A 20329-nucleotide genomic window follows, 5' to 3' on the forward strand; every position below is an offset into this window, starting at 1 on the left:
AGTTTGTTCGGTAGATACGGAATCGCTTGTTCGCTGACGCACGAGGACTCGCGAAGTCTTCGTGGAAACGATCGTGTGACTCCTGCATTTACGAGGTTTCGAGGAAATTCGAACCACGGGGAGAACTCGCGACTGCACGTGGAAATTTGTTTAAAAGTCCCATTTGCGACTGCGTTTTTATGAAACGCGCGCGCAACCCGCGCGGATATTTTGTCGTATGAAGTGATGAGCGTCAAACGCATAAAGTCGGTCCCGAAATACTCATGACAGAGTTGACGTGAAGTACCATTCGCGAACAAAACAGTTCGATGCCACAAAATTGCTCCAATATATTTACAGGCGAATAATATAAAATGTCAACTGCGCGCGCGGAATCATAAACGTATGCGCGTAAAAACATCCCGTTCCGCCTAATCGTACGCGAATTTACCGGCGCGTAATTTCACACGGTGGTGTATCCCGCGCGCGGCGCTTGTGCCCGGAACCCGTATTACTGCACTGGTTAACCCGTGGGACCTCGGTAAATGATAAGAAATTATCTCGAATGTATATATCCACAAAGAAAAATTGTCATAATTTTGCGTCCTCAGGCGGGTTGAAATTCCGGTCCGCGAGAATAATGACAATCTCGCGAGAAACAAGCGCGGCGCGGCGCGGCGCGGCGCGGGCACGACAAGCCGGCCGAATCGCGCGGCCCGGCGTTCTATTAAGCTAAAATCAGGACCCGCCGCAGCGCGCGGGCTCGCAGCGTCGCTCTAAATTATTATAACGCGAGGAGATCCGCGTACCTTCGCGGACAATGAAAGGTACACCGTAACGTCGCGACGTTTGTTTTGTCGGCCTCGGCGCGGCCGTCCGCCCGCCCGCTCGCGCACCGCGCGCAGCGATGCTCTCTCGCCTACATTTCGTATATTTTATTATTACTCTCGCACTTTCCGCGGCTGGACACGGTAGCGTTGGCGAGGGGGTTGACGGCGGTGGTTAGCCCGTGGCCGTTATTAATGTCCGCGGCATGCCAGAAAAAGCGAGCAAAAGGCTCCCGGTGCCCGGAGAGAAAAAGACAGTGGGCATCGGGTATCACCGGCACACAACGTTCTCCGGGATATACACCCCGTTAGTACATACGTCCCGCGCAGAACGGCGACACGGCCACCAGCACAAGCGCCAGGAGTTCTTAATAATTGATAAAAATGTACGCACGCACCGGTAAAGAGAACGGGAGGGTGGGAAGGGGAGAGAGAGAAAGAGAGAAAGATAGGGACGTAGAGGAGATAGCGGACAGAAGAGGGGAAGGGGGAAGAGGGGGGGGACAGGGACAGAGTGAAAAAAAGGGCTAGACACGACGGTGGTGGTGGCGGCGGCGGTGATGGTGGTGGTGGTGGTTGGTGGTGGTTGACTCTCACCCTCCCGGCTCCCAACCCTCCTGTGTCCGCCCGACTCGCCACCGTTTCGTTGACAAAGGCATACGCAACGATTTATTCGCACTTTTCACCGCGACCTCTCCCGGGAATTTTTCTTCGTTCTGTCACAATTTCGGAATTATCAGAATTTATGCCTACCCCTTCGCGCGCGTGGCCAGGCGCGCCCGCGCGCACATTCTGATAGGTATTAAGCTGTCTTGATTACCGCGATGGTTGCCCCACGGAGATGCTGCGCGTTCGATGGCGTTGAATATTCCTAAATAAAATGAATGGCAACAGGACCAACGCATTTAAGGGCGCTCGCAACCCCCCGTTATGTATTCGATATTCGTTGTCGCTGGCACCGAAAAAAGATTTGAAGAGAGCGTGTCATAAATATCCATTTTCTGATCATTTATATTAAATAAAATAGGCGTATTGCTATCTAAGATTCTAATATTGTATATTTTTTATGAGGGTAGTGTGATAAATAAAAATGTATAAAATCAAATTAATACGAGTACTTTATATTTCTGCATTTTCCCAGAATATCGCTTTGGTACCTATTTAAAAGTTCCAAGTTGAAAATTGAAGAAGACAAAAAAACACGTTTAATTTTTAAAGATTTATATCGTTTTTTTTAAATATTTATTAAGATAGAGGAATTATCAATTTTTAGACTTTTATTCAACTCGATGCTTTTGGTATTCATCACGTTAAAATGAAATGACAAAACAAATCGAGAAATCAATTTGCTTTTAGACAGTGTACCATACAGAATATTGTTTTATTAAAACGAGAAAAAGAGATATTAAAGCAATATGCGAAACTTAAATCTGAGATCGATAGAAATACTTAATAAAGGTCGAATTCCTTGTAACGAGCGTGGCAAGGATTTGAGTGACTGCAATCGCGATTTACTGTAGCTGGAAATTTTTCGTCGAAAACAAAAGAATGAAAGGCCACGCAGCTGCTCAAATCTAATTAAGAAATTCTTACACGGCAGTGCCGCGCATTCTGCCACACCCTCATGTCCCGACCTCACCTCTGTCTATCCCTCCCTCTCTCCCTCTCTCTCTATCTTTCTCTCTCTCTCTCTCTCGTCCAAGGCACGTCTAGAAAAATTAAAAATAATTTTCCTACGTAAACGTATTAACCCCAGTGGCGGTGGACGGGCTTTTTGCGCTGCGCTTTTCTCGCAATTTGTACAAAGAACGGCACGGACCTGACTTCAAAGTAGATCTTACACGGTGTCGTATCATTTTATTCCAGGAACTTCCCTGCGTATTACTCGTTATTGCGTTTAAGTCACTGCCGTTTCCGTCGCGACCGCGTCGCTCGTCCGCCCTCATTTAAGATTCCGAGACGAATTTCGTAACTTTTTTTCCGTAAATGGGCGAATTAAATAATAACGTTCACGTAGAGCGCAAACGATTATTAACTCTGTGCATGAGGATTAAAAAAAGGACTAAACAAAGCGTAGTTGTTTTTCGGAGAAAAACTGGACGGTCATTCAATCCAGAAAATTATCCAGACAGCATAGAGATAATGATAATATTTTGAGACTAATAAATTTGAAGATGTCTCTCTCTAGTGTCTTTTGTATAAAAAAAAGCTTCGTTAAACTTACGTATACAGATTACATAATCTGTAAAAAATGGCACTTCTGGAAAGATTCCTCGAAAATGAAGTGGAAAGAGATGACGAAGAGAATGAAATCTCTCCGAGATTCGAATATATTCCCTCGGAGTCAAATAATCCTTGTTATCTTCACGCGGATAAATCTGTAAGCTTGACTCTTGGTTTGTTGGTCATCGGTCGGAAGGCGCCAACAAACGGGAGATAAGCGACGGGCGCTGCTCTCCACCCCCGTTTCTCCCATCTTTTCTTTCCCGGCAATAAATCCCGGGGAAAAACCTATCTGGATTTTCCGCCCGTCCTTCCTGACGCTCAACCTAAAAATTCATTAGATTATAAAGCCATTAATGCTCATCCGGGCGGCCGAACGCACCTCTCCTTGCTTAGGCGCGAGTCCAGCCTGGATCGATGTCTCACATTCATGGAACCCCATTCACGTTCCTTTTGTTTCAATCACGTGCATAACGAACTGTATAGTCAATCTATTTTTAATGATTTTTTAAATTTAATTATAGGGGAATAACGTATGGTAATTGTTATACATTACAGATATAAAATTTAATTTTTCTGTATCTTTAGTGACCATCAATTAATTAGTTGCAAATAATAACCGAGTATTGCATAATGTAGTCAAGATATTCAGGATGTTGTATTTGATATTTTTTTGTTTCAAACTTTAATTATCGCTTTTGTATTATAGCAAAATTATAATTTAATATGTAATTTGTGAACTTATAAGTGGATGTTACGTCAAACCGGATATTGTGTACCATTACCTGTATTTTCTGATTGCAGGAATCATAATTTCGGCGACTTCGGGGCAACCACGGAGATTCAACGAGTGCGATGGCATCCGGGATCTACGAACGACTCTCATCTATTGATTTTGACATCTGAAAATTCTTTTTGGTAATTAAGAAAAAGTGTGCTACCATTCGAGTGGAATTATTTAAGTGAAACATCATCTTTATTCCAACTTACGTAATTGATTATTTTCAATAATTAAGAAAAAATGTGCTATCCGAATAGGATATTATTAAACTGAATTATTGTCTTTATTTTTAATTGCATTAATTATTTAATCGAACTACATATTTGCATTTTGCAATGTGATTAATTATTAGCTATTATGAATCAACCGAAACCCTCGATCAATCGTTCGTGTATACTTAATTCAAGATGAAAATAACTCACTTTTTAGTTACGCGAGAGAGAGAGGCATTCCTTTATAACCATTATAATTACAGAAAAACTGTGAAACTCCGGAAAAACGGCGTGACATAATTTGTAACTTGAATTCGCCTTCTTTAGGTCTTTCTCGCGTTAAACGAGGGCTTAAAAGTACGGGAAACGTTTATGCAAAACTAAATCTTAGAGCGCTTTAGCGGCATGCCGCGTCTTTAAAAATGTCGTCGAACTGACCTTAAGCTTCACTTAACTTCTCTCGCAGTTTATATGAATGCGAACTGGGCGGTGCACCGAGACTCGTAAAATGCTGGAAGGTCGGCCGCGCGCCGTCGAGCTCGCCATCGAAAATCCCGGACTTTACGTCCCTCGGCGAAACTGCAGTGGACTTCGATTTCGCCACTCCTACCCTGAGGAAGCCGGAATTGTTCGCCAACAAGAACACGAACGAGGTACAAGCCGACAACTTCGCGATTTCAAACAAGTCTCCTCTCTAAAATACTTGTTTCAGTTACTCATAACGTACTTTAATTATCTGTCTGTTAAGGATTTTCTTTTTGATTAACTACAGAATAATCATATTTCTCGCGCTATCCCATTACATATACGAATATTAAATTAAATTTTCCTACACGATTGTTGTTTAATTAATAACGGATGATAATCGCGCGCGAGTTTTATGATAACGAATTTGCAAACTTGAAAGATATTTCGCTAAAATTCTTGTCCTATTCGCAGTATTCAAAATTTTTCAGTAATAATTTAACACAACAATAATTTAAAGATCCAAAACGCATTTCGCACGAATATTCACTACTATACTAAGGGTTTAAATACTTTCAAATGTAAATTTTATTTGGATATGACAATAAAAAGCAAAGCTTGCTTTTAAATCGACGATAACTTCTTTTATTTTTTTTCTATTTCTTTTCTTATATAAGTAAATGAATTTAGTTTAATAACATATGAAGAAAAGTTTTCTGATTTTGACAAAATTAAATCTTTGCCAATATTTTTATTATCAAACTTTAAAATTTATACTTTATTATTATTATTATTATTATTATATTCTAATACTCTTAATTTGTTATTATGACATAATATAGTGTTATTGATATGTGAAATATTTATATGTAATGTTTCAGATAAAGGAAGCGGTAGATTGGAATCAGATCGAATGGCCGATCTTGGTGCTGCGTGGAAACGGCGAAGTACTAATCGTTCGTGGAAACTTTTTATTGGAGAAGTATGAACAAAATATTTTTATCAATAAAAAAAGATCAAGCGTATGGTCTCGCCTAATTTTTACAGCGAAAGAGCTTACTTTTGTCGATCTCAGAATTGCTTGCACTTGTGCCAGCAATAACGCCTATTTTCCTATTTGATTGTGGCTTTAACTGTTGTCAGCTATGAGAATCCAGTAGTGTTGGGTTCGCTGTCCATGTATCCGTCGACCGACGATAATTACGGGATAGATTCATGCTCTATCATGTGCCTGCAAACTACCCCGCCGATAGTGGTCATCGCCATGTGCACCGGAAAGATTTATCACGCGATACTGCTGCGCGAAATATCGGACGACGATGACGACGACAGAAAGGTATGATGTATAATAAATATTGCAGGACTTTATATGTATTCCATATGTCGCGGTTTCACGCGGAATCTTTTCGCTATTCTTCCCGTACTAATCGAGGACGGGGAGACAAATTTACGAGAGAAATTATTTGAGGAAAAAAAGAAACGAATATAAGAATCTCTTCTCCCTTCGCCAGACTTGGTCGCAATATGGTTCAAACTACAGTCTTCATACGCCGGACGATGCGCTTTACGTTTACGAATGCGTCGAACTGGAGCTCGGTCTTCTCTTTACGGATGACGATAAGAAATATAATTGTCCCATCCATCTTCACTGCGACAAGGGCAATAAATCGAGGTACTAATTGAGGAGAGCGTGCATATGGAATGTTTCAGAAGTATCGCAACTTCTTTCGCCGCAAATCAGTCAGAGCTTGATTAATCATTAATCAAAAATTGATTCCTTTTTTTTTCACGACAAAAAAAAGCGATATTTCCAAAGCATTCCGCATTGCATTCGATTATTGAGTGAACAAAATTAGTTTATCAATGTTTACTTGTGCTAGATATTTTTGCTCTCACAATGCTGGGATTCATATGGTGAGTTTACCGATGGTTTCTCAACTGGAGGAGCTTATACATGGTAAGTACATTTATGTAATATATATATATATATATATATAAAGGATATAGAAAAAAAAAGTATTTGTCACTTTACCAGCTTTATTGAAAACTATAAAAAAATTATATATATATATATAATAAAAATATTCTTACGTGTACGAATTTGAATAAAAATTTTATTAATTTATATATATATATATAATTATAAAAAATCAACAGTTTTTTTGTTAAAAATAAAAGTAAAAATTTTTAAATCAAAGAATCAGATAAAAATATTTATATGGCTAGTTTTCCTTCTATGTCTGTATTAAATGTTCTTGCGTAATATTTCTTTACGTCTAACAAACATTTCTTTTCTTTTCTCAGACAATAGCGGGAATTATTTGCCATCTTTGTTAAACCAATCGGTTTTACAATATCTATTTTCTACGAGAACCAAGCACACGAACGTAGACGAAGCTACGCCGATACTCGGCTTCGGTCTCCTTCAAGAGCCCTGTGTTCTAGTCGCATTGCTGCACACAGGCGTTGTCATCGATCTGTCGGTTATAGATCTTTATTATCTCCCTAGGATTGAACAGCTAGAACCGGTTATGAATCTTACGAAAAAGGTAATTACAAATGACATATAAAGTTAAATATTGCTTCTCATTTAGAGAGATGATATGGCGACATGTTATTTTCTTCACACAATCATAACTTTTCAAATTAATTTCTTATAAAATCGAAGCATATATGGGATAACGAGAGGGTTCTGTCGAGTACGAATGTATTGTTTTTACACAACCACTGTTTTACTCATCCCAAATTCTAAATATTATTATCGTACTCTATGTATTATAGTGCCATCTGTTTCGAATATCAAATTTCGTATTGAGATTTCTCAATTTCTTCTTTTATTCTTATATCTTTCATTTTGATTTTATTTTTCTATTTTTAAATGTTCTTCTGTGAGCTTAGATCTCTACGTTTCTTTTGGGAGAAAGCAAAAATTGTTGAAAATATTAATTATTTAGTAAGACTATATTTACGGCAAAACAATATTTTTTAAATTTTTTAAGGTAAATAAGGAACCATTCGACGTATACATCAAGAAATTATTGAGACGTGAGACATCGCAACCTATAACTAAAATAGGATCTCGCTCGATGTCTTTAAGTGAATCTTTAGAGGTAAGTCTAAATAGAGAACATTATACAAAACAATTAAAGCAATTGCTAATCTTTGCCACTCATAGAAATCAATACAAATATCTATCTTTTGTCTTGTGAAAATAAAAAAGGAGTTACATAGCAGAGTTACAATACAATAATAATCTGAAACATTTTTTTTACATTTCAGTTGTTGTATCACGCCACAAATATTTTTCGTACTCAACACTTCGTTCGACACGACAAAGTCCGGGAAGAAATCAGTAAGAAAGTACGCGCTTTGAAAGCTTTGAAAAGCCACCTATTAAAAGAACTCGATACGTTGACAGAGACGAAGAAAGAATTGCGACAGACCGCCGAACTTTTAGCCGAGCGATATGAAGATATTAATGATAAACAGAAAGAATTGGCCCGTAGGTGAGTGTAATTGTTTAATTACCCGAACAATATTTGATCAATTTTTCCGAATTATTCAAGTCATGTCAAGCAAATGAAAAAAACAAAATCTTTATTAAACATCGTTGTGGAGAAAAGAAAAGGTAAAATTCAAATTACATGTTATTTTCAATTACGCTTTCAGAGCAGAGGAAGTTTTAAGATTGGTCAATTACAAAGAACCTTCGATGACTTCCGTCGAGCGAGCGGAGGCGGAAGAATTAAAGAAAATGGACGTAAAGATACACGATATGAAGATTCGACTTGAACAGCTCAAGAAAAAGTCTGCTCAACAGACTGCGCATACTAATGGTACTGAGGTCAATGGAAAGACGAAAGAAATTGTTTTCACACACAATCAAGAGGAGGCAGTAAAGGAGACTCTTTGTCAAATGTATGTACAATTGTAAATTAATAATTCGAAATCTCTAATTTTACAAATGCAAATTGATCGTGTTACAAGTATCAATTTGATATATTATTACCGTATATTGTTTTCTTAGTATGATACATTTTTTTTCTTTTACAGGGCGAAAAATATAAAGAATTTGGTTGATCAAGCAAAACAGATCAGAGCAGAAATTAGTCTTTCATATATTAGCAAGCAGTAATAGCAAATATTATTAATGTCTAAATTGTAATTAGTGAATTTAAATTTCATTTTAAAACAAATTTGTATACAATAAAAGACTTACTTTATTTGTTAAATAATTTTTTGTGATTTTCTATTTTCGAGATTTCTAATGATGGTACAAATTATTTAATCTTATATTTATAATCATTTTATTTGAAGATAAAACGTCAAGATAAAACATACTACGTATATGTATGTGTGTGTATATACGATACAAATATATTTATAATAAAAATATTTTCTTTATTAAATCTTAAAATGTACAAAATGTTTTATTCATGCTTTATTCGAAAAACTATTAGAATATATATATTAAGGATATACATATTAATTAACGCGCAATTAATATGTAAAAAATATTTTATGAAGTAATTTTTTGCAGCATGAATTAATGAATTAAAAATCGAACACTGTGTCACTCGCTATCAACTTCATCAATATCGTCAGGTGGTGGAACGGGTGGTGGTTCGTTTTCAAATATAGGCATGATCTACGATGAAAAAGAGATTCCAGAAATTAATTTTCATAGAAATATGCACATAAATATTTTTAGAAAAATATGAAAGTAGAGATTATAATACCGTAGTAGATCGTGAAAATTCCGTGGATTTTGTCGATAAATCATTATCTGAATTTAATACCGACTTCTCGATATGTTTCTCAATTATTGGTTTCTCAATTTGTTGTTGGCCAACAGTTTTAATAATCGTGGAATTCACATCTTCAATTGCTTTAGATTCTCTGTCCTCTTCGTCGGGATCTTCATATAGTACTTGTAAAGTGATATGCTAAACATAAAATTTTAGATTTTAGAAACACAATGTTATAGTAAGTATATTTGTTTTACATATCCCTTACCTTTATTGTGTTTGCAATAGTTGATTTTACATAATCGAAAGATAATTCAGACCGTGATTCATCTGAAAGTTTTTCTGACAATGTGTGGTACGTTTTGTTCATTATTTGCTTAATTTCTTTATTTTTCTTCTCAACCTACAAAATAAATGAATTATATATATACACATAATATATATATATTGAATTGATAAGGAATAAAATTTGTAATTAGAAAATATGATCATTACATCTTTCTGTCTGGAAGACATTGCGTCGGCTTGGAGAACGTGCTCTCTATGATACTTAGAAAGTCTATCTTCTAAACTAACATTTTCTTCTTTGCACTGTGTAATTGTATTTTTAGCTACTTCTAAGGCTTCTTTGGTTTTCCTCAACTCATCATTTGTATCGGTTAGTCTCATTTCCAATTCTCGAAGCTTCTTGCTCAGCTCTTCATTGATTTGCAACAATGACTCTTTTTCCTCTATAATAACATAGCTTGATCATTATTAAACACATAAATTACATTAAATTAATAATAATGTTATATAAGAATATATAAATTATTATTTAAATACTGTATTATTTCAGACGGTCATCACCTTTCGATTTTTTTAAATCATTTTCTAAAGAACTTATTTTGCTCTGTGCCTCGCGAATTTTTTCATCCGACGTATCTTTATCAGTATTTTTTGGTAATTCGTTGTCTTTGATTCCTACTTGAGATGTATTGAGTGCCAAGAGCATTTTCCAAGAGGCATCCAAAGTTGCCTTATCGCTCGTTGGAGTTGTCGCATTTTGGAGCTCGAGTGCATGGAACTACACAACGTAACAGTTTTACAATCAACGCATCATCATCCTCTTACCGACATGCGTACCTTATCCAATAATTTCTGGACGTTATCGGATATTTTGGACATCCCCATTCGTATTTCCGCGTTTGCTATTCTCGACTCCGACAGCAACATGTTCATTCCGGGATCCAGAGCGGCCGGTATCGTACGATTTACGGCCTGCGACACGGGATACATCTGATTGTCCATCGTTACGTAGTGCCCCTGTAATTTCGATCGTCTTTCACAATTACGTCGCATCGATAAATTTAATTTAAATATAAAATAACGTATTAAATCGTACAGCGAAATACGGTGGAGCCCATTGTGGCGTTAATGGGGACGCAGCAACTAATGGCTTATAAGTATTAGAATCTAGAGAAGGCACTTCAGTTTTAGGCTCCACAGCTTTCTGAGCGGCCTTCCTTTCGTCTGACGACTCGTGGGACAAATTCTTCTTTTGCAAAGTTCCATCTGATTGTTCGATCTAACAGAATACGCAATATTTTAGCAAAATGTAGATTTTGTTGCCACGGAGAAATTTGCAAATTGGGACTAACCCTCTTGTGACGAGGAGATTTATGAGGTACGTCATCCTACAAAACGATATTGCTTCTTTCAGATCAGAACGATAATATCATAAGTTTTATTCGACATCTCATGGATATCAGCAGGAGCAATAGAAAAATATTAATATTAGCACCTCGGTATCCTCGGAATCAGTAGTGGAAGCTCGAGGCATTTTTGGCAAGATGGACTGACCCATTTTAGCCATTCTCGATATTATGGCTGCCTTCCCCGAGCTTTTAGGCGCCGGCGGATTTTCCTCCTGTACCCGTATATCGGTTATCTCTATTATCAGCATAACATCTCTCTCTTTAGGGAATCCAGGACCTAAACTAATCTGTGTAAAACTGTTTAATGCGGACCACATTGTTACATAATGCTGTATTCCACAAAAGTTTAATAAGCTACCTGTTTGCTAGGCGGTAAAAATAAAACTCTTTTCAGGCCCTTGCCGCTGTCCAGAAGACTTCTCTCCCAATTCTCGTCCGTCGATATTTCCACGGTCATCGTCTGCGACGTCGTGAAGTTCGTCTTGAAAGGCTGTACAATCTCGGTCCCCACGAAATACTTGATGCATATATTGTCTCCCTCTTTCGCGATCACATCTTTATCGCTTGGCATTAGATCTTGATAGATTACGCTCTCTCCTTTCTCTTGCGTAGCAAAATAGCGTGCCAGTCCCACTTCTATTGCGAACTCCAGATAATTCTCGTTGCTCTCGAACAAAATCGACCAATTCTCTTTGTTACTATCATAATAACTAGCGTAATTGTTCGCTTGTATAGTATACACAAAGTCACGTGTCACTGTGGCGACAGATATGTACTCTTGTTTAGTCTTGTACAAAATTATCTGATACATTCTTGTTACTGCGTTGCCTGTCAATGCCATACCAAGCTTCCCGACAGAGGCGTATTGGCCATTTTGCCTGAAATGCAATTACATCTAATTTATTACTAATTATTATAAGTGAAATGAGAATATATAGTTGTTTGCCTGTCAATTAACTCAAAATAAGCAGTATTCTCTCTCTCTTTCTTAGCAATTTTAACATAATTACAATTTTAACATAATTACAATTTAAAAGCATGTACTGCTTTCGCTATCAACACTTCTGTCTTGGAAGGTGGTGCAGCTTGCTGTATGTTGTATCGAGTGTTACTCTTCTTAGGTACTACTTGTTTAGCGGAATGAGAATCTGCATGCTTCGACTGTAGCCCAAAAATGGCAGCCAGATTAGACCTGAAAGACAACAAGATATTTAATATATATAATCCAATAAATGCCAAAACAAGACGAAAATTAGCGGAATAGGGAAACATCTATCATTTTCTAATAAAATCGTGACACAAGAAGTGTTCATAAAATACTTATAAGTCTGTGAACAAAATTCAGTTAATTAAAGCTATAATTAAAACAACGTTGTTCGTTTTCCAGTTGTTTCGTTGTACTTTTAATGTCTACGAACAAATGTATGCTTAGAAACAGGCTTGCACAACAGTTTCGCATTTGCACTTTGCGAATCATCTGTGATAAACAATAGATAGATATACATATAAAGTGATACGTACCCTCCCGAGGGTACAAAATCCGACTCGTCGTCATCCCGGAAGATCTTGTCGAGATTTGGCAACTGGTTTTGCGCACTCATTATTGCAGGAATTTAACGCTCCGCTTTCTTAATCGCATACGAACGAAGCGGCACGCCGTGATGACATCTCGTCGTCCGTTCACAGCAAATTGCACTCACAATTCATATTACATGCATTCACCATCGTACGATAGAAGCACGAGAGTGTGGCTGTTACCACCGAGTGCTCCGACTCGAGTCACGTGACGCGAGAGACGGATGACAAGTTGTGTGCGCGTGTCTGTAACGGTGTGGCACTTGCACACGATACACGTAGACGTGACATAACCCTTCCCAGTCGACGTCGTCGTGCGACATCCTGCCGCCGTTTTCGACGATGTAAAGTGTCTCCAGGGATTTTGTACGCGACGTGATCCTCGACGAGCGCCCCGCATTCGAAAGCTGTCGCACGATGAATCTGAGTAAGACGGAAAAGCTGTTAGCTGCGAAGAAGAAGGTAATTCCATATTCGGGATCATCGTGTTGCCCCCGCAGCTGTCACGTCACGTTCGACATAGTTATCGTGTATCAAATAATGCGCAGCAAGTACAAACTCATTCTCGCTGCAAAGTGCTCTTTATCGACGTAAATACGATAATGATCGCGTATAAAAGCGACTGAGACGTTAAACTCTTAAACTCTGCTAAAGGATGTTTTTTTTTCAAATTTCTAGCGCGGTAAAATCTCCACTTGTCAGCGACATTCGAATATCGTTGTGACTTTACGCGACTTCTTGTTACAGCTGAAGGAATTCCAACTGCAAAAAAAGTTGCAAGTACAAGAGGCCTTGAGCAAGCAGCAAGGAGACACGAGTGTAGCGGATGTATCCATATCACAGGTAATTATTCGGTCACATTGTAGAAATTCGTATATGTTTATATTTTCTGTGCGTATAACATAATTAGGATGCATGCTTTCTCCACAGTGCCAAACGAATTGCCAAACTGCAGAGGTGGGAGAATTGTGTGATCCAAGTGAACAGAATGATGTAAAATGGGGGGAGAAGCACATATTCGATGCCGACGCTGTACATAAAGAAGAAAACGTAATAAATCACTTCGACGGTGCTAATAACTTGCCAGATGCGATCGAGACTAATGTGGCATCGAGTGAGCTGACGGAAAAGAGCTTTCCCATCCCGGAGGACTGTCCAGAAAACGCTGCGTTACACGAAAGCGGCAATGCCACGCATTCGCGTCTCCAGCCGAATGTACAATCTGTGGGAAACGATGGGAGATACAGCTTCAGCGTGGCGGCGTCTAACGGACCGTCGACGGCGCAGACGGAATACCTGTTAGAAATGGCCTCGGAAGTTGCTCAGGCGCTCACCAGCGACACAGAACACGGTGAACCGCTGAGTTCGTTCGATCTGGATTTAAATTGTCGCAATCAGTTTTTAAGTTCGTGTCTGGAGGAGCAGAAGCAGCTTGTAAGTGACTTGCACATCCAAGTTAGTCGTTATGTAAGTATATCTTGAGACGCTGTACAGCAGCTGGTGGATCACAGTCTAATCTCAATGTTGTACGCGAAATTGAAATAGCACAGCAGAGTGGCCGAACTGGAAGGGATTCTGGCTACGAAGGATTCTGAGTTTGAGGCCAAACTGGTTCGGGAGCTAAATCCCCTGAAGGAGCAGTTACAGGTGCACACACAGACCACTGGTATTCTGATAGCAGAAAAGGCGGAGCTCACAGCAGCTTTGGCGCAGAGCCAGAAGACCGCGAGACAGAATTCAGGTTAATATTTTGTAATTTGCTTTCAAAGTGTCTCTGAATACGCAACATTTATCCCGACATCGGAGGATGTTATTTTTCCATTACAATTGAATCCCTGCTGTTTAGAGGAGATAGAGGAGTTGAGCGGAAAATTAAAACATAGCCAGCTTCGTATTAACGAGCTTGAAAAAGAACTCACTCAAACGCGGAGTAATTCCACGGACACTCAGAAAAATGCTCAGCAAGTGCAACAAGTCTATGACGAGCTCGAGAAGAAATATTGTGAACTCAGGTATTACACAGATATTAAATTTTTATATTGAAACCGTTTCATTGTTAATTATATAACGCTTTAAAATACGTATTAGGCAGAATAATTGAGGTCTATATTTTTGTCTGTAGAAAAGAAAAGGAAGATTTGGAATTGGAAATGTCAGAGTTAAAACAGAAGCTGAATTTAAAGAACACCGAATTTATTACTCTGCAACAGGAATTCCAAGAGAAAGCAGCCTTGCTTTCTTTAAATGAATTAAGGATACAACAGGTAAAATTGTATACGATTATTGAAAATTACGAAGCCGGTTTATGTCAAAGCTAACGCGGATAAATTGATTATAGCTAACTGATACGTCGCAAACGTTGGAATCTCAGCATCAAACTGTAACAGTATTAGAACAACAGTTGGCTCAAATGAGAGAAACTTTGAAGTTGGTGAACAACGAGAAGGATGAAGCCAGTAGACAATATCAAAATTATGTACGACAGTTAGACGCACAGCAGGCAAAATTGTTTAATGAGGTACGTGTATATATGTTTATATAATAACGAATTCGATTGGACGCACTAGTGCGCATTCAGTGCATATTAATTCCATTTTATACTGTTTTAATCTCAATGTAAAAGTGAAATATCTCAAATAATAAAATACTCAATACATATTTTAGCAAATAAAGAGTAAGTACTATTAAGACTTTCGCGGTTCAACTCGTTTCTATATTTATATTAATCAAAATTTTACATTGATTTGCGTACAATAGTTTTAATATGCACTGAGTGCGCACTAGTGCGTCCAACTAAATTCGCTGTAACTGTTCATAAACACAGTCACTTTACGTCGAGTAATCGCAGGTTGAAAGCGGAAAAAAAACTATCAGCGATTTAGAAAACAGAGAGAAAAGTTATATACAACGTTTATCGGACTTGGAACAACAATTGCAGCATGAAAAAAACAAAAGCGAAACTGTACTTACATCACAAGATCATAACGAGGAAATAACTAACTTAATGAAAAGCATCGAGCAACTGACTGCGCAGCAGGAAAGACTTCACATCGCGTTATTCGAAAGGGTAAAAATATGTGTAGAGAAAATAATTCATAAACTTAATAGAAGAAATGTTTTTTTTTATAACAAGATAATGCGCTTTTAGGATGCGGAGATTGAAGTGTTGACAAAAGAAGTGCAGGAATTACGAGATATGAAAGACGATGGGGCTGCTGCAAAATTAGTACAGGCTCTTGAAAGCGAAAAACTTGGTGCATCTAGAGCTGTTTCGCAAAATCAACAATTGAAGGAACAACTAACTGAAATGGAAAATGCTTTTGTCACTCTTGTGAGTAGAGCTACATAATATATGGTCGATCTAATCTTATTATATTTTGATTTAAGAAAAAAGAATTTTATAGTTTTATTTATTGCAAAAATTGATTTAGTTTTAAAAACTTACACAATTGTTTTCTTTTTAGAGTAATGCTAAGCTGGATTTGACAGAACAACTCCAAGCTGAACGAAATATTGGCCGAAAATTAAATGCAAGATTGAATACTGTCGAGACGGAAATGGATAATCTGAAAGAAACGTTAAAAGTAAAGGATGCATTCTTATTAGAATTTGAGAAAGAAAAATTGCAAAATGCTCAAATTGCGGATCAAATGCAGCATTATCAAGCGCAGTCTCATCATGCCCATACGCTGCAACAAGAGTTACAAAATGCCTTGGTATGTTTACAACATTTTAGTAATTTAATAGTTTTAATTAATTTCTAATCCTGATATATGTCTAGTGCGTGAGAATGTAATCCATGATTACAGTATTTATGATAATTTTATTTTTCATTATTGTAATTTATATATCACAGCTTTATATAGAAGATTTGAGAAACGAAAATGAAGAACTCGCGAAAGAATTAAAGGATAAAGCACAAAAGGAGACACATTTGTCCAGAGAGGCTGTAAACGTTAATGGAGATCAGCATATAATAAATAATGAGCAAAATTGCAATGATATCGCAACAACACAAAACTTACCACTGCCAGAAGATAAAAATATTTCAGACAATTTTGGGCCTATTACAAAATTAGAAAAGAGGTTTAAAGAAACGATGGAAAAGGTTGCTGAATTAACTGACGAGAAACAGAGATTGGAACATCTTGTTCTTCAACTCCAAGGTGAAACAGAAACAATAGGTAAGTTTTACTACTTTTGATTAGACATACTTTATCCTAATTTTTCATTTATTATTAATATTTTAATATGTTAATTTTTTAGCTTAAAAACTTTATATTATATATGAATATTTGTTTTAATCTTATATTTTTCACAAAATATATAATGTATATACTTGAATTGTTTATAAATCTTTTTTTCAACTGCAATAAGTCGTAAAATTTAATTGATGTGTGTATATTTATTTCAGGAGAATATATTACTTTATATCAAAAGCAACGAGCGATTTTAGGAGAAAGATGGAAGGAGAGAGAGCAGTCCTTCCGTCAATTAGTGGAGCAACGTAATCAGCAACAAGAACAGTTACATAAATTAAAAGTACTAGTTACTGAGTTGCTTAAGAAACATCCCGAAACACTAACAAATTCCACAGAAACTTGCATGGATTGTCATAAAGGTAAATCCCCTTGTATTTAATGTTTTCTTCTGTTACTTTCTTTGGTAATTTTTAAACAAGTATTCTGAATTATCTCTGATTTTATATGTAAAATAAAGAAAAAAGTATGATTATATAGGGTGTCTCGAATACTTGAGGAGCGTGTAGGGGATCGATAAACTAAGAAAAAATTCTTTAGAGATATGCTCTTTTTTTGCTTCGTTATGGAAAATCGCAAAAAAAACGTAGTTTTTATTTTTGTATTTCATTACTTATTTATTCAAGTTGTCAGTTCCTTAATGTAGATATTGTTCAAAATATGTGCCTGTTGCTTGACTCGTTATTACATTCTTTTGTATAAAAATCGATGCGCATATTCTCGCACCGCTTTTGAAATATTATCGTTGCAGAAATCATACACGAAATAATATTCCGTTTTCTGGTAAAAACTTTTGTTTACATTTCTATCTTCTATAAATTCGTCAGAAGCCATCAAGTGAATCAGTCCTGTCACAATATGTCACGTACATATTCTAACGTTGAATATACTGATATGGCTTTTCGCGTATTTACATTTTGAACAATATCCACATGAAGGTACTCACAACGTAAATAAATAAGTATAAATGTATAATTAATAAATAAGTACAAAAATGAAAACTACATTTTGCCTTTTTTGCGCTTTTGTCCAAAACAAAGCAAAAACAAGCATATCTCTAAAGAACTTTTTTTTCCTTAGTTTATCGACCTCCTACGTTCCCGAAGTTTAGACATTTAAATTCGGGACATCCTGTATATACGTATTCTTTTTATAGATATAAATGCCGACGCTATTGCACTTTCTGAAAATGAAAAGCAAGATGATGCGGAACTACCATTGATCGAAGACAAAACTGCATCGGATATTCTTGATCTTCTCACCGAAATCAAAGACTGTAAAGATGCATGTACTATAGAACCTAACTTTCATCCATGCCCATGGTGCTCTGGAAGGCTCATCACAGTGTAATCATGAATAATAAATTTGTTTAATCTTTGTTATAACCAAATTATATCTATGCATTATGTATGTATGTATATATTTTTTATATACATAAAAAAGATATATATATACACATATAAATTAGTCATATAGAATAGTGATACTTGTATATAGGAAATTCTTAGACTTTTTTAAACTTCTGTATCTATCTCTTGTAAAACGAACGCAAGATTTTTATCTGGGAGAAAGTTACCTTTATAAATATACAGTGCCTTGAATAATTTTGCAGATAGGATTTTTGTTTTCTTTCTCTCGCGCCTACTTACCAAGATGCTAAGATTGTGAGAGACGACCGATACTTTATCGCAAATAAACACTCAATATTTTAATGAAATTTTTATTTTGAATAGTAATTAAAAACGTACATACTATGCTTTCAAAGCATACTTTCTCTGCGGGAACGCAGAGCGCTTGCGTATGTCCTTCAGCGTTTTCCTGCTGGCTTGATAGGGGGTGAGAACACGGCGGATAGCCCTCGTTTTCTTGGGCCTCAAGTCAAGAGGCTTGTACTTCTTGTTCTTGTAAAGTAGACGAAGGTTTCCCTTCTGCTTCTGGTGCATAATAATGTACACTCGCGCGATAGCCTTCCTTACAACACGGCTGGAATATAACGATAAAAAGAATTAAAATTAATTAAAATTAGAAACACTGCTTCCGTAAAATTAACTTCAACGTGCTATGCATACAGAAAGAAGAATGACATATGCCCAAATATACAAATTTCTGAACAGACTTCAAAATTCCTTAAGTAAAATAAGAAACAAAGAATACCAAAGAGATAGGCACATAATTATCATTTTATGTAATTTTGTAAATTATTTATATCACAACTTAAAGTACTTTGAGAAATTTATTTTAAATTAAAAGAATTACAAAGACTTACATCTTGGACAGCTTTGACGCAGCTCCTCCAGTCACCTTGGCCACTCGTAGAGTGGTCAATTCTGTCTTGAGCTGCTCGAGCTGCTTCAGCAGCTCCCGCTTATCTTTGGTCCTTAATTCGGAACACTTCACTTTTGCCTAAAACAATTTGATATACGTGTTAAGTACATTCACATGTTGTATACTGTCCAACACAAAATCGAATTATACACGCGTTATAAATCCTCGTTACGAATCTAATTGTAATATTAATCGTTTCACTCTTGCCGATACATATAATTGTTGCGCAAAAGACATATAATCTTTTATTTCTCCAATTTGTAGATCGGAAGAGTGACGCTATCGGAATATTCAATGACGCGAGGTTATGTGACGAGGTTAATTATATCCTGTGAGTAAAATTCGGAAATATTCACAATCCATCGATTAAACTATAGAAATCACACAGCTTTCATCGACTAATCGAGGTACATTAATCGTTGATGTTCTAAATAAATTCGGATTACGATCTCACGCCTTCACTAACCATCTTGAATCGGCTTTCTATCAGCGAGGAAGAGAATCGCGGAAAAGAATAGGAGAACTGCAACTACTGTAAGCCTTGGAAAATAAAATAACCAACATGCCAATGCCATACTGAATATCCCTAGAATCAATAAGACGGGCGCCTTCAAGCCTGATCCTCAATCCTTCAATCCTCATGCAGACACCGCTTTGACACCGAGTGCGCTGATTGATGAAAAACGATTAATGGGAGTAAATAATAAGAGAATTCTCTCATTATTTATCCCTATCATGAAGTATGAATAAGGAGACGTAACTCGATAGATTTAAAGTGGGCACAAAAAATGTTCCGTAAATTGCCAAGTTCGCTGAACGGAATAAAGGCGAGAGCACAAGCTTTTACATAACGCTGCATAACGCATATGACGTAAGGCATAAGAGAATCAACCAATCAGAATATGAAATGAAAGACCACCGACGAGATACTCTTAAGGTCTATCTACAATGAGAGCAGTAAGTCGTAGCCGTAAGAAATTTACCAATCGCAGTCGATTATTCTTCTCATATTCGACTGTAATTGGTGAATTTCTTACGGCTTACGATTTACTACTCTCATTGTAGATGGACCTTTAAATACCGACAGCCTTACGAGAGTTAGCGTGGCATTTGGTAATTGCTAAAATTTAAGCAATTAGTCAATAATATAACATTAATTTTATGATTTATTAATAGATCAATGTTTTTTAGACATGTATATTGTAATTCATATGTATTATATCTTGCTAATAGTTAAT

At 36.8% G+C, this 20329-nt stretch overlaps 4 protein-coding genes across 5 annotated transcripts in view; 2 read left to right on the forward strand and 2 right to left on the reverse strand.

Annotated features, from left to right (window-relative positions):
• LOC105454347 (nuclear pore complex protein Nup88) overlaps nt 1–8698 on the forward strand; it is a 66149-nt gene extending 57451 nt beyond the window's left edge. For both annotated transcript variants that reach the window (XM_011696907.1, XM_011696908.1), the window contains exons 3-13: nt 3834–3947; nt 4489–4675; nt 5369–5469; nt 5631–5823; nt 5999–6159; nt 6368–6444; nt 6792–7036; nt 7487–7597; nt 7767–7993; nt 8157–8405; nt 8541–8698. In XM_011696907.1, coding sequence (XP_011695209.1) covers nt 3834–3947; nt 4489–4675; nt 5369–5469; nt 5631–5823; nt 5999–6159; nt 6368–6444; nt 6792–7036; nt 7487–7597; nt 7767–7993; nt 8157–8405; nt 8541–8622 — 1747 coding nt within the window. In that variant the 3' untranslated portion in view covers nt 8623–8698. The remainder of the gene's footprint in view (nt 1–3833; nt 3948–4488; nt 4676–5368; nt 5470–5630; nt 5824–5998; nt 6160–6367; nt 6445–6791; nt 7037–7486; nt 7598–7766; nt 7994–8156; nt 8406–8540) is intronic.
• A 277-nt stretch (nt 8699–8975) lies between these two features.
• On the reverse strand, nt 8976–12689 carry LOC105454349 (FK506-binding protein 15). The gene is made up of 12 exons (XM_011696911.1): nt 12454–12689; nt 11960–12124; nt 11291–11810; nt 11019–11219; nt 10876–10911; nt 10620–10802; nt 10361–10540; nt 10085–10301; nt 9731–9966; nt 9504–9638; nt 9227–9433; nt 8976–9135 (listed from the first exon to the last, which is right to left on the reverse strand). The coding sequence occupies exons 1-12, from the start codon at nt 12531–12533 to the stop codon at nt 9061–9063; spliced, it is 2235 nt and encodes a 744-aa protein (XP_011695213.1). The 5' UTR covers nt 12534–12689; the 3' UTR covers nt 8976–9060.
• A 77-nt stretch (nt 12690–12766) lies between these two features.
• On the forward strand, nt 12767–18382 carry LOC105454348 (golgin subfamily A member 2). Its single transcript, XM_011696909.1, has 13 exons — nt 12767–12969; nt 13255–13350; nt 13438–13974; nt 14053–14248; nt 14354–14519; nt 14630–14771; nt 14846–15025; nt 15356–15574; nt 15656–15838; nt 15972–16223; nt 16364–16691; nt 16922–17128; nt 17923–18382. The coding sequence occupies exons 1-13, from the start codon at nt 12925–12927 to the stop codon at nt 18114–18116; spliced, it is 2745 nt and encodes a 914-aa protein (XP_011695211.1). The 5' UTR covers nt 12767–12924; the 3' UTR covers nt 18117–18382.
• A 90-nt stretch (nt 18383–18472) lies between these two features.
• On the reverse strand, nt 18473–19658 carry LOC105454350 (60S ribosomal protein L35). The gene is made up of 3 exons (XM_011696912.1): nt 19558–19658; nt 19033–19169; nt 18473–18749 (listed from the first exon to the last, which is right to left on the reverse strand). Exons 1-3 carry the CDS (start codon nt 19558–19560, stop codon nt 18518–18520), a joined length of 372 nt encoding a protein of 123 aa, XP_011695214.1. The 5' UTR covers nt 19561–19658; the 3' UTR covers nt 18473–18517.
• Between the last annotated feature and the right edge of the window lie 671 nt (nt 19659–20329).

This window comes from Wasmannia auropunctata, unplaced genomic scaffold, assembly GCF_000956235.1.
Source record: "Wasmannia auropunctata unplaced genomic scaffold, wasmannia.A_1.0 LD335986.1, whole genome shotgun sequence".
Taxonomy (NCBI): Eukaryota; Metazoa; Arthropoda; class Insecta; order Hymenoptera; family Formicidae; genus Wasmannia; species Wasmannia auropunctata.

What these genes read in the sequence shown, in the direction of transcription:
- LOC105454349 (XM_011696911.1), bottom strand. Translation starts at nt 12,533, where the DNA reads ATGAGTGCGCAAAACCAGTTGCCAAATCTCGACAAGATCTTCCGGGAT. An exon ending in TGATTTAAAAAAATCGAAAG is followed by an intron (nt 9,967 to 10,084) that starts GTGATGACCGTC and finishes ATGTTATTATAG; the next exon opens with AGGAAAAAGAGTCATTGTTG. An exon ending in AATTTTCACGATCTACTACG is followed by an intron (nt 9,136 to 9,226) that starts GTATTATAATCT and finishes TTTTCATCGTAG; the next exon opens with ATCATGCCTATATTTGAAAA.
- LOC105454348 (XM_011696909.1), top strand. Translation starts at nt 12,925, where the DNA reads ATGAATCTGAGTAAGACGGAAAAGCTGTTAGCTGCGAAGAAGAAG. An exon ending in AAGAAATATTGTGAACTCAG is followed by an intron (nt 14,520 to 14,629) that starts GTATTACACAGA and finishes TTTTGTCTGTAG; the next exon opens with AAAAGAAAAGGAAGATTTGG. An exon ending in AGGTGAAACAGAAACAATAG is followed by an intron (nt 16,692 to 16,921) that starts GTAAGTTTTACT and finishes TATTTATTTCAG; the next exon opens with GAGAATATATTACTTTATAT.
- LOC105454350 (XM_011696912.1), bottom strand. An exon ending in GCGTCAAAGCTGTCCAAGAT is followed by an intron (nt 18,750 to 19,032) that starts GTAAGTCTTTGT and finishes GTTATATTCCAG; the next exon opens with CCGTGTTGTAAGGAAGGCTA.